This window comes from Electrophorus electricus, chromosome 9 (genome assembly GCF_013358815.1).
Source record: "Electrophorus electricus isolate fEleEle1 chromosome 9, fEleEle1.pri, whole genome shotgun sequence".
Taxonomy (NCBI): domain Eukaryota; kingdom Metazoa; phylum Chordata; class Actinopteri; order Gymnotiformes; family Gymnotidae; genus Electrophorus; species Electrophorus electricus.
The window spans coordinates 823,322-835,890 of NC_049543.1; the positions used below are offsets into that span (position 1 = coordinate 823,322).

Below are 12,569 nucleotides of genomic sequence, written 5' to 3' on the forward strand. Positions count from 1 at the left end.
CGGACAGATGGACGAGTTATTCGTCGTTATAATAGATTTGTAGTTCTCTGTATTTTGTATTTTATAATGTTATTATAACATTACAGCATGTTGTCTGAAGTCACTGGATGACATCTGAGGTTTCAGAGGGTTAATGAAAAAGGCCACAGATTTGATACATATACCGTGTATTTCATATTATTTCTCATTAATTAGGCGCCACTTAGATCTGATGATGCATAACACCCAAACAGTCATATCTCACTCTCTCTCTCTCTCTCCCTCTCTCTCTCTCTCTCCCTCTCTCTGTCTCTCTCTCTCCCTCCCTCTCTTTCTCGCTCTCTCTCTCCCTCTCTCTCTCTCCCCCTCGCTCTCTCTCTCTCTCTCCCTCTCTGTCACTCTCTCTGTCTCTCTCTCTCTCTCCCTCTCTCTCTCTCTCTCCCTCTCTCTCTCCCTCTCTCTCTCTCCCTCTCTCCCTCTCTCTCTCTCTCTGTCTCTCTCTCCCTCTCTCTCTCTGTCTCTCCCTCTCTCTCTCCCTCCCTCCCTCCCTCTCTCTCTCTCTCTCTCTCTGTCTCTCTCTCCCTCTCTCTCTCTCCCTCTCTCTCTCTCCCTCCCTCTCTCTCTCTCTCTCTCTCCCTCTCTCTCTCCCTCTCTCTCTCTCTGTCTCTCTCTCTCCCTCTCTCTCTCTCTCCCTCTCTCTCTCCCTCCCTCCCTCTCTCTCTCTGTTTCTCTCTCCCTCTCTCTGTCTCTCTCTCTCTGTCTCTCTCTCTGTCTGTCTCTTTCTTTCTGTCCTTCCTCTTCATCAGTCTTGCTGCCTCCCTCACTTTCTCTCCCCCCCCCCACCATCTGTTTCTCTCCGTTTTTCTCTCAGTTCAATTGAATTCAGTTCGAGATGGCTTTATTGGCATGGCTGTATCTGATACAATATTTCAAAAATGTCAGAAATATAGTTTGAAAAATTGACATAGCTGAACATATTCAATAGGAACAATAGTAAAACAACAATGATTTTCTCTCTTTCTCTCTCTTCCGGTCTGTCTGTCTATCCTACTCTCTCTCTCTCCTGTCAGCTGTATTGAAGCTGGCAGTCTACCAGGCTGATACTTGTAGAAATTCAGACAGACAGGTAACATGTAGAGACAGGTAGGTCCAGCCATGTCAGAGAGGATCAGCACACGCACGTACATCTTACGTTTGAGTTAACAGAGTGGATGATACTCTCACTAAAGCAGTTGCTCTCACAGCCCTGAACACAACATGGGAGACCCTTCACTTCTGCTTTTCTGTGTCTCAGTGGTGAAGATACAGGACTTGTGATCAGAAGGTTGTCAGTTCCAGTCCCACCACTGCCAAGTTGCCACTGTTGGGCCCCTGAGCAAGACCATTAACCCTCAAGTTGTACTCAGTCATAACTGTAGGTCACTTTGGATAAAAGTGTCAGATAAATACTGCAAATGTCTCTTACACACACACGAGTTCTTGAGTGTTTTCCATATGTCACAGACATAACCAGAATTTGAGCTGGTAGTCAAGCTAATGAAAGGTGCTTGTTTTGCTCTGGGAAATCATGGCTGATCATGGCCACCCTGTAATATGCACCATTTCACACCTGCGTGTTCAGGAATGCCTAGAAAACACAGGCAAGGCATCATAAAACACATGGATGTGACGTGTCAGTAGCTTTGGGACACACTTGTGCTTTAGTCCCCCCTTCTTCCTTTTCCTGTCATCTGGACGTCTTTGAGCCAGCAGTGACCTCCTGCACGTCTGCCCCAGTACACCCAGTACACTGTCCCAGTAAAAACCCCTCCACCATGCAAGACCCACATCAGGGTGCTGCTGTGTCGGTAACTGTCACCCACTCAAATAATGTTCCATCAGCAGTGGCTTTGCTGTCATAAACTGACCAATGATGGCTGGATTGAGTGCTGGTACCATGGCAACGGACAGGCTACGGTCTGTAACTGTGCCCATATTAAATACACCCATATGACAGGCGGACCAATCAGAGTGGCCTATTGCAGTGATCTCAGGAGCAAGGTACATGTGTCTAACAGAAGTGCCTGAAGTTGAAGTGAGGTTGGAAACTTTAAAATCCTCCACAGAGGAATGTACTTCCACATTCTTACAAAACTCTGCTCGGTTCTGTCACTGTGATTATAAATCGCCCGTGGAGTGTGTGTGTGTGTGTGTGTGTGCATGTAGGTTATGAGATGGATCGCTTCCAACTTTTGTAGTCGCTGAATGTACTTTTGGCTCTGGGAAACAGCAGCAGTAAAGCCGACATGAATCAGGAACGTCGGGTGGCATGGGAACGTCCGCCGGCATGGGAACGCCGGGCAACATGGGAAAAGGCTTTACTTTTATTGTCATTATTGTCATTACTGTTGAAAAAGCACAAGTGTGTCCCAAAGCTACTGACACGTCACATCCATATGTTTTATGATGCCTTGCCTGTTATGCAGCAAAACCCGTTAAAATCGGCAGAAAACGCAGATTACACTGAAATCTTTTAGAAACTTCGAACACATAAAAAAGACAAGTTGGTGTTTATGAATGGAATAGACCACTCTGTCCACCACACTGTCCTCAACTCTGTCCACATCTCTACGGAGGCTCACATGCACACAGCAGTGTTACAGGGGTCACGTATTGACTTGGTCTGTGTTAAGAGTAGCAGATAATCAGATATATATTCATGAGTGTTCTAACACGTGTTGACTTTCATCTGAGTGGAAAATTCTACCATCCCATCCAAGCTGGAACAAGACTGATGATTGTAGAATTGCTAAATAAAAATGTAAGTGGAATTTTTTCCCATGAGACTGTAAAATAGCACTCCAAGCCACTTGCGTTGGGTAATAACACTCGGTCTGCTCTTCTGGAGTGAGAGGCTCGTGGGACGTTGTGTACGCCAACCGCATGGCTGGTGATGAGAGCGTCACAGTGGAACAGCTCAGCGCTACCATGGTACGTTCCTGTCACTACACTACTATCTGCTCACCTGGTCTCTTAAGACCCCAATCCGCAAGGGTTCCAGAACCTTACGGGTGGGTTGTGGAATCCTCCACTCCAGTTCTAGAATAGTTCATAAGGATTCTAGAACTCAAGTCGGGTAAAAAAAAAAGAAAGAAAATAAATTTTTTTAAGTCCAGGTGTCGAATGAAATGTCATCAACGAACATTCTGTTTGAACTTTCCACACAGGCAACACGACATGTCTGTCCACTAGACATGACATAAAATAAAAGAACTGTGACACTGGATCCTGTCTACTCAGTCTCTTTCTGTCAGCGGTTTCATTTTTCTGGGGAGCGTAATGCACACTGAATAAATCTGTGTTTGTTGTAATGAGAATGATTTCAGCAGCCATTTTACTCATCAAATAGAAGCGCTTTCTCATTTTGATCAGTGCTAATTTACTCTGTGTGTGTGTGTGTGTGTGTGTGTGTGTGTGTGTGTGTGTGTGTGTGTGTGTGTTATTTCAAGAGTTTACCACATATTACATTTTCTGACAATTATTTAAGGGGCTAAAGAATGCCAGTATGTTGTGGTTTTTTTTGTCGCTGCAAGTTATAATGCTTTTGGTAAACAGGAGCGAAAGCATCACGTTGTAATCCGACCCAAACTCTCCGCATCATCTATCATCTTCAAGTATTTCATACCCAAACACTATCTGAATATTTATGAGTTTGGCGACGTCACCGCGTCTCTGCGTTCTGCCGAGGAGCTCGTGCAAGAGCGCGAGCGAGCGCGAGAGGGCGGGATGTGGAGAGCACGCGGGAGCGTGAGGGACTAAGAGACTGGCTCACCGTGCAGTGTACTACCGACACGGGCTTTGTCTGACAGCACCCGAGGAAACCTTCTCCCGTCGACAAGCTGCGCGAACATTTTCGCGATTTCCCAGGTTCGAGGGAGCGCGCGCGTTGTGACATCTCGCTCGGCAGAATCGTTTCTAAGCCGCGCGGGGGATGCTGCGCGCGGTAGACCCGCGCCTGCCATGGACCGACAGCAGCAGCGCCTGTTGGAGCCCTGTCCTGTCCTCTGTCCTGTCCTGTCCTCCGTCCTGTGTCCTCTGAAGCGCAGTGTCGTCTCTGCCCTTGGTTGCGAAGGTCCGCTCGTGTCGAAGGCGGGCTAGCACGAGATCTCGTCTACAGCGTAGAGGCAGCGCTTGCACGCGATAATGAGGCTCATCAAAAGCTGAGGCGCCACGAGATGTTCGTGATCTCTGCTCGAGACCAGCGAAAAATCCGTCTGCAGCCCGACACAACGCAGCAGGTGTACGCGAGCGCAGGGTCCGCGCGCGCTTAGCCTCCCCGGCTCGTGGTGCTGAAAGGATAGCGCTCCGAGGAGGCACGCGGAGGGCATCCGTGCTCAAGGCTTTGTCCTTCCACAAGAGCCTCTAAATGCAATAACATTTCTAGAGTTTGCACCGTGCGTCCGCCGCCTGCCTGGCTTTGATGGCTGTGCCACGCAAAATCAAAACTTTGCTGACAGTTAACATCGTGGTGTTCGTCGGGATCATCCTATTCTCGGTGTACTGCAGGATCCAGGACCGCTCTGAGGAGCTCCTGCGCGGCGGGCGACCAGCAGACCCGAGACTCCGGAGTAGGAGCGGGAAAGCGGCCAGCTTGGATAGACAGTCCATTCTGCAGAGACTGGAGAGGCTGGAGGATGTGGTGTACAACCAGTTAAACGGTGAGGAAGTCTCGAGCCCGTGTAGGATGAAGCAGTCGAATGGACAACAGCTGCAGACAGGGACCGCTTAGAGCCCAGCCTGCCTTCACGTTAAAGTCAGCATTATGTACAGTATCTGGCATGTCTCTTACAGCCAATAGCATTTAAAAGTTTTGCTGGTTCACACTAGTGAAGTGTCCTGCACAGAATTCTAAAAACATTCCTTGTCTTCTTATTATTTTAAAATAACGCCTTGAAAATAATATTTCTTAAACCATCTGGCAGTATCCCTTAAAGTCGCTGTAACCTTCTGGATTTGCTCAGTAAACTGGGCTCAGATATGCTACTTTGTAAGTGCAGACACAATAAATAATCCTAAATCTAATCATATAATTGAAAGTATTTGTATAAAAACAGAAATCACATGTTCAAATAGTTTTTAACCGTTTTTATCACCTTTAAATACAAACATGGCATTACACAGAGTTAAGATGCCGTTCTCATGTATAAGATACATAAAGCTGTCTCAGAACCAGGCTGTCTCTTGTAGTGGTGCGGTATTAATATTGACAAAGTCAGAGTGAAGAGATATTGGGGTTTTGTTGTGTGGGTATTTCTGGCCACACAGATGAGTTTCTCAGGCGTGCACCTAGATTTGCCCTTTACACAGCACATATCGGTACTCAATGTGCTCTCACACACCCAAACTAGCCAGCGAGCAGGATGTGCTGAGACGCACGTGTTGGAAGCTGCTGTGTTTGTGGACTGGCCGGGTTCTGAGCCGTGATGCTGACTTTAACGCGAGCCACACTGAAGGCCTTCCTGTCATGTTGTTGTGGTTTGTGGCAGTCTGAATGGAGGCACGGGGATGCTGACGCTGAGCTCTGCCACATCCTGTCGGGCTGAGGTGCTGTGTGGGGACATAGAGGAGCGGTAATTAGCCACTGGTGCACTCACTTGACATGAGTTCTTTCACTGTTACTACAGGGACTGTGGCTTCATTTATTCATGTGCTATATATTAGGAAAAAACCTCACCATGGGTGTTTGCTACCATTCCGTGGTGGTATCTGAGAAGCTGCTCTGTACAGATACATGCAATCATAGTCTCATTATACACCAAGGAGCTACACTGTTATAAAAAGGTTACTTGCTGATGTATAGACAAAATACTGTGATTACAATGCTACATATTGTGAATGTATAAACTCAACACCTACCTTGTAGCTACACCTAATGCCGACAAGAAATACACCTGTATGATGCACGGATCTCACAGATATACTCTATAGGTGTAGGGTACACTATTCTATAGGTGTAGATATACCCCATAGGTGTAGAATATACACTAATCTTATAGATATCCTCTATAGGTGTAAGATACACCTGTACGATACACGAATCTTATAGATGTACTCTATAGATTAGCTACTATATACAGTGACGTGTCTGTTTTCATAAAGCATGTCAGCCCCCTCTACCCTGTTCTGAGCGCAGGTTTCCCAGAGGCAGGGATGTGATGTGTATGACTGTCATGACAAGTAGGGTTGCTGCTGCTTTGTACATATCAGTGTGATTGAGTGGTTCAGTACCAGTAATATGTGACCAGCAGAAGTGCTGTGGTCAGTACTGGGACACCGATGCAGAGGGTTGGTAGCTAGGACATGTTTAACACAAACAGAGCGTAGAGACACCAGGTCTCACTCTGCGGAGAGCGCATGTCACGCAACCGCCCCAGTCCATGACTACAACTCCCGTCTTCCCTAGCACAACCTCATCACTCATCAGCTCTTCCTCACCAGTTTACTAGTGTCACCTGTATGGCATCTTTGCTACGCTATTTAGTCTCCTGTTCCATTCATTCAGTGCAATGTATTATCGCTTTTCTATCGCGAGTACTGAGCACATCCCACTGAGCGTGTCCCTGATATATCTCTGGCTATTACCCTCGTCTGTTTCCGTTTACAATTGTTGCTTGTTTTGCTATAAAATAAACCCGGTTTATTTTATATGCGTCTGGCCTGGTCTCAGATGTCACAGCGCACCATAAACAGAATAGCGGATGTTGAAGTGACAGTCAAATACTGACCTTCAGTTATTTTGACCAAAGTTTTTAGGATCACATGAACACTGTGATTCATCTAACACTTACAGAACGCTCACTAGTCAGGTGTGGATTGGACATGATGGTGCCATGTGATTGGTTAGAGGATCAACTGTTCGTAAAGTTCTATAATATGTGTATCACCTTGGCCAGAGGAGCTAAAACATATACAGCATGAGATATTGTACAGCAGACAGAATGAGATATTATACAGCAAACAGATTGAGATATTATACAGCATGAGATATTATACAGCAGACAGAAAGAGATATTGCACAGCAGACAGAATGAGTTATTATACAGAATGAGATATTATACAGCAAACAGAATGAGATATTATACAGCATGAGATATTATACAGCATGAGATATTATACAGCAGACAGAATGAGATATTATACAGCATCCAGAATGAGATATTATACAGCATATTATACAGCAGAAAGAATGAGATATACAGCAGACGGAATGGGATATTATACAGCATGAGATATTATACAGCAGACAGAATGAGATATTATACAGCATATTATACAGCAGAGAGAATGAGATATTATACAGCAGAGAGAATGAGATATACAGAAGACAGAATGAGATATTATACAGCAGAGAGAATAAGATATTACACAGCAGACAGAATGAGATATTATACAGCAGACAGAATAAGAGAATGTGGAACATGCAAAAAATAATCATAATAACTGAGCTCTACAGTAGAATTATTACTGTATAATTATTCTTAGGCTACTCCTAGGTGTGTAATTATTAGCTCCAATGGCTAGGAAATAAATGAACGTGGTTCAGTCTGAAATAGAAAGGATAATTTACAAAATTAATTAATTCATTTATTCATTAGTTTATTTACTTCCTGTGCTGAATGTCACTGCGACACCCAGCTCTCTGGTGGATGTTCCTTCTTCCGGAGACTCTGAGCACTTTCTCCTTCCTTTAACGTCCTTCTTAAATCATGAAGCTGTCTCTCCTCTCCTCCCACCGCGATGCTGGCCATGGCACTTCCCGATTGTCCCCGAGAACCTTCGGATTTATCCTGTTGTTATTCTGAAGGTCCGGCATCGTTTGAGTACGAAGGGGCATACCACGTCAGCTTGAATTATCTTTCGTTCATTTGGAGATAAGCCAATAGGTGCCGCTCCAGAGAAATGCCCCCTAACATGGCCTCCTTTATGAAACGGAGCTGCCGCCACATAGATCCACCCTGAAGGGTTGGTTGGGTTTTTTTGTCGTGCGAGGACAGTCTTCTGTGTCCACGCCTGTTCTGTCCAGGTCCATGAATATTCTGTAATCAGCTGAAACTGTTGCTGTTTGAAGACTTTGCTGTGGTTTTTGTTTGTTTGTTTGTTTGTTTTGTTGTTGTTTTTTTGCTGATGCTGTGGTGATTTGAGGTATTTACCCGTATTTTTTAGCTGTTTATCGAGCCAGCAATATTAAGCCTGCAGTTTAAGCCAAGTGACAGTAACATTTAGAGGACGTCTGTAAAACCATCCACACTTCAAAGCTAGTCAAAGCAGGGCTCGTCATACTAATGTCTTGTCCATACCAAACAAAGCAAACTAGGGTCTGGACAAACAAAGAAAAGAAAGAAGAACTGTTCATTTTTTCAACACAGAGGGTGTATTTTTCTTTTTTTTGCAGCACACTGCAATTTTTATGTGAGTGCTAGAAGCTCTCTGACTCTGTTGACTGTTGACGGACAAACTAGTGCCTTGTCATCTCCAATATTTGTTATTTTCCTTTTAAAAGAAATTACTCAGTGATGTCTCAGAACTGAAGGTTTGCTTCAGATGAAAGGTACCCTTATGCAAAGATTTCTCACCAATGCCCCATATCCTACCTTAGCTGTGATGAAGCACACTGCTTAATCTCAGATTAACACAAAGGGCTGGTTTTTTGGAAACTCTGAGGTCATTTTTCAGATGCATGTGAAACCAGTCAGAAGCAGCTATTTATATGAGAACAGAAAACATCTTTATCAGACTGGTTAATAAAAACCACAGATCGACTGATGGCCAGTTCCACTGGCGTGTGTGTGTGTTTGGTTACAGCAGGTATAGGAACGCAGTCAGTTTCTCTCTCCCATCTGTTCCCTAGCACAGGACACAGGAGTGCGGTGTGCATGTATCTTGTACAGGCCTCTTGCATTGCAAATGAAACTGATGTAATGAAAATATCACATTAACGGAAATTACGAAATCCTGAAGAGTCGTTTCCCTACTTGTTCACGTATAGTTTCCAGCGTTTGGCATTAGCTGTTTGTGTGGTTCTTCAAAAGGACATCCAGTTGAAGAGAAAAGGACACTGTGATTCATCTTCAACCTAATAAACCACTCAACGTACCACAGGACGCGCCACCCTGGAGATTATTGACAGCGCGACAAAGGCACTTGCTGTATGTGTAATGTGTAGTGATGAGTCAGTGGTCATATCTGTCAACCGGCAGGATCACGTTTGCCTCTGCGATAATCCCATGTGTATTGCATGCATCGTTCCCTTTGGCGTGGAATGGGAAATAACTGTTGTGTTTTCTCCCAGATTTGTTGCCATCAGAGAGAAAATCAGGAATTTGTTGAGGTGCTGCCCACCATCTGTGACTTGTGGTCACATTTTCTCATTTTAAAACATTCCCAGGGAATGTTCTTTGCAGGCATGTGGAAATCTGCATTAAAAACACATCGATTCTGACCTGCACGTTTTAATCAAGGGTCGAAATCTTTCACAACATGGGGGGGGTCTTTTTTTTTTTTTGTCGGTAAACCATCAAAAACGGCCTCTCTGACCCTTCTTGATGGGTGGATGCATAATTTAGAGCGTTCCTGACGGAGGCGTTCCTGACCTAGACGAGTTACTGCCAGCGTGTTCTGCAGCAGGGAGCTGCGCCTGGACACACAGCAGCTGCACGGGCGCGGGATTAATCCACCGTGTGCGCCATGTTGTGTGGGGTTTTCTGAAACAGCAACCCACACTGCAACAGGACTACGAGCAGAAAAACTCAGAAAGCAGAAAACAGGACTGCTGCACGTTTGTGGTAAATGTTCATGTTGGTCACTGATGTACGCGGCGTGTTGTGGGTTTAACACCGTCGCCTGTACTCGGCGTGTTGTGTGTTCAACACCGTCACCTACATAAATGTAAAATGCATAAAGGATTTTTGCCGCATTGTGACTTGATCTCCTGAGGCAGGGCGCTAGGCTAGTGTTGTATTTTGCTACATGGAAAGTAGATTTGTTGTGCTAACTAGAGAACAGGTGGAACATTTTTCGTTACCATGTGCAATTTTATGGATGGTAGAAGCTGAAGAAGAGAAGAGACTGACTCTGTTTACGTCAGAAGGAGCCTGTTTGAAGTGTCAGCAAATCACAGATGGTGTGACCTGTAGGAATGTTTTTGGAAAACAGGACTGCTGCACGTTTGTGGTAAATGTTCATGTTGGTCACTGATGTCCTGAGTTATGGTCTGTCACGGTTCCAAAAACCTTCCTACAGGTCACACCATCTGTGATTTGCTAGGATAAGGACACGCCAAACTGACACTTCAAACAGGCTCCTTCTGACGCAAACAGAGTCAGTCTCTTCTCTTCTTCAGCTTCTACCATCCATAAAATTGCACATGGTAACGAAAAATGTTCCACCTGTTCTCTAGTTAGCACAACAAATCTACTTTCCATGTAGCAAAATACAACACTAGCCTAGCGCCCTGCCTCAGGAGATCAAGTCACAATGCGGCAAAAATCCTTTATGCATTTTACATTTATGTAGGTGACGGTGTTGAACACACAACACGCCGCGTACATCAGTGACCAACATGAACATTTACCACAAACGTGCAGCAGTCCTGTTTTCTGCTTTCTGAGTTTTTTTGCTCGTAGTCCTGTTGCAGTGTGGGTTGCTGTTTCAGAAAACCCCACACAACATGGCGCACACGGTGGATTAATCCCGCGCCCGTGCAGCTGCTGTGTGTCCAGGCGCAGCTCCCTGCTGCAGAACACACTGGCAGTAACTCGTCTAGGTCAGGAACGCCTCCGTCAGGAACGCTCTAAATTATGCATCCACCCATCAAGAAGGGTCAGAGAGGCCGTTTTTGATGGTTTACCGACAAAAAAAAAAAAAGACCCCCCCATGTTGTGAAAGATTTCGACCCTTGATTAAAACGTGCAGGTCAGAATCGATGTGTTTTTAATGCAGATTTCCACATGCCTGCAAAGAACATTCCCTGGGAATGTTTTAAAATGGGAAACTGTGACCACATGCCACAGATGTTGGGGAGCACCTCAACAAATTCCTGATTTTCTATCTGATGCCAACAAATCAGGCCTGATGCTGTCTGATGGCAGAAGGTCAGCTCAGTGTGTCCTCCCTGACTCTCCAAAAATAGTTCGTCACCATTGCCTTAACCACACATTTGTAATTGTATAATTTCACAAAATGTTTTAAAAAATGCTTTGTCCACTAAAAATGCTCAGGATCCTGAGACACGTGCTTCATTAGCACCATGCCTGCGCTTCAGCACTCTCCTCAGAGTGCACTGAGGCGCTTGGCACTGCTGCAGGGGCGGGGCTACAGTCATGTGGGCGGGTGTGGGTGGGGCTTTTTCTGCTGCTGTTATGTTGTGACCTGAGAGAACAGGAGAGGAACAAAGGAGATTAAGAAGGTTATTAAATCAATAATAAAGAAATAAAAGCTGTCATGACCACGGCAGGACACTTTCTGATATATAGAACAATATACAGAGTGAACACGAAGGCAGGACACTTTCTGATTACCTGGAATTTGATCCATTCTGTTGATTTGGAAGCGTACACTCTTCTGGAACAGCCTTCATCAGGACACGTCCATGTAGCTCGTTTTAAGGAGCTAAGACAGAAGAGCCAAACGGCCTATTAAAGTGAGAAGACTGGGTCTTGACAGCCATCATCATTACAGAGAGCGGGAGGGAGAGAGAGAGAGAATAAAGGGGGGAACAGGAGGAGAAGGGGAGCTGAAAAGTCCTCTTAAATAAACAGGTCATGTATTTTTAACTCTAAACCATTAATAAGACTTATGTAGGTATTTGTCAGTGCTTCAGATTTCAAATTCATCGACTCAGCATTTAGATATATGCCAAGCAGCCACTAAATGCCTCCCCATAAAAGTTAATTCAGTGTTTAATGCGTTTTTATATCTCAAACACACACTAAATCTCTCCCTCAGGACACAGAATAGCGCAGAACTGTTTCACTTGCACGTGGCATCATTTTAAACGGCAGGCGGTGGTAAAAGGGGCAAAACTCGGAACCTCAGCAGCGTAAACACGAGTGACACGCACCAGTGGTGAGGTGCAGTGCAGTATTTTAAAAGCGCTCACATTGAGAATGGTGAATCTGTTTTAGGAGCATGGTTGAACTACCGAGTATCTTACAGGAAGAGGACGGTCTGTTTATGTTGGTGTTGCAGATATAAGTATCATCAGACATAAGAGAATATTTGGGAATTTTTAATGTTTACATTGTGTGCTGCACAGACCCTTTTGGACAAAGTGCTTGATTTTCCAACCCAACTTTCAATGGTTTATTTGATAATTAGGTACAAGTTCCTATAATTACCTTACAATGCAAGAAGCAAAGCAGTGTCAGTAGAAACCAACCTTAACGACCACACACACACACACACACACACACACACACACACACACACACACACACATACACACACACACACACACACACACACACACACACACACACACACACACACACACACACATACACACACACACACACACACATACACACACACACACATACACACACATACACACA

General features: G+C 44.9%; 1 protein-coding gene across 2 annotated transcripts in view; it reads left to right on the forward strand.

The window, feature by feature from the left end:
• Positions 1–3,742: 3,742 nt before the first annotated feature.
• The window catches only part of galnt9 (polypeptide N-acetylgalactosaminyltransferase 9), a 90,421-nt gene continuing 81,594 nt past the window's right edge, over positions 3,743–12,569 (forward strand). For both annotated transcript variants that reach the window (XM_035529542.1, XM_035529543.1), the window contains exon 1: positions 3,743–4,676. In XM_035529542.1, coding sequence (XP_035385435.1) covers positions 4,439–4,676 — 238 coding nt within the window. In that variant the 5' untranslated portion in view covers positions 3,743–4,438. The remainder of the gene's footprint in view (positions 4,677–12,569) is intronic.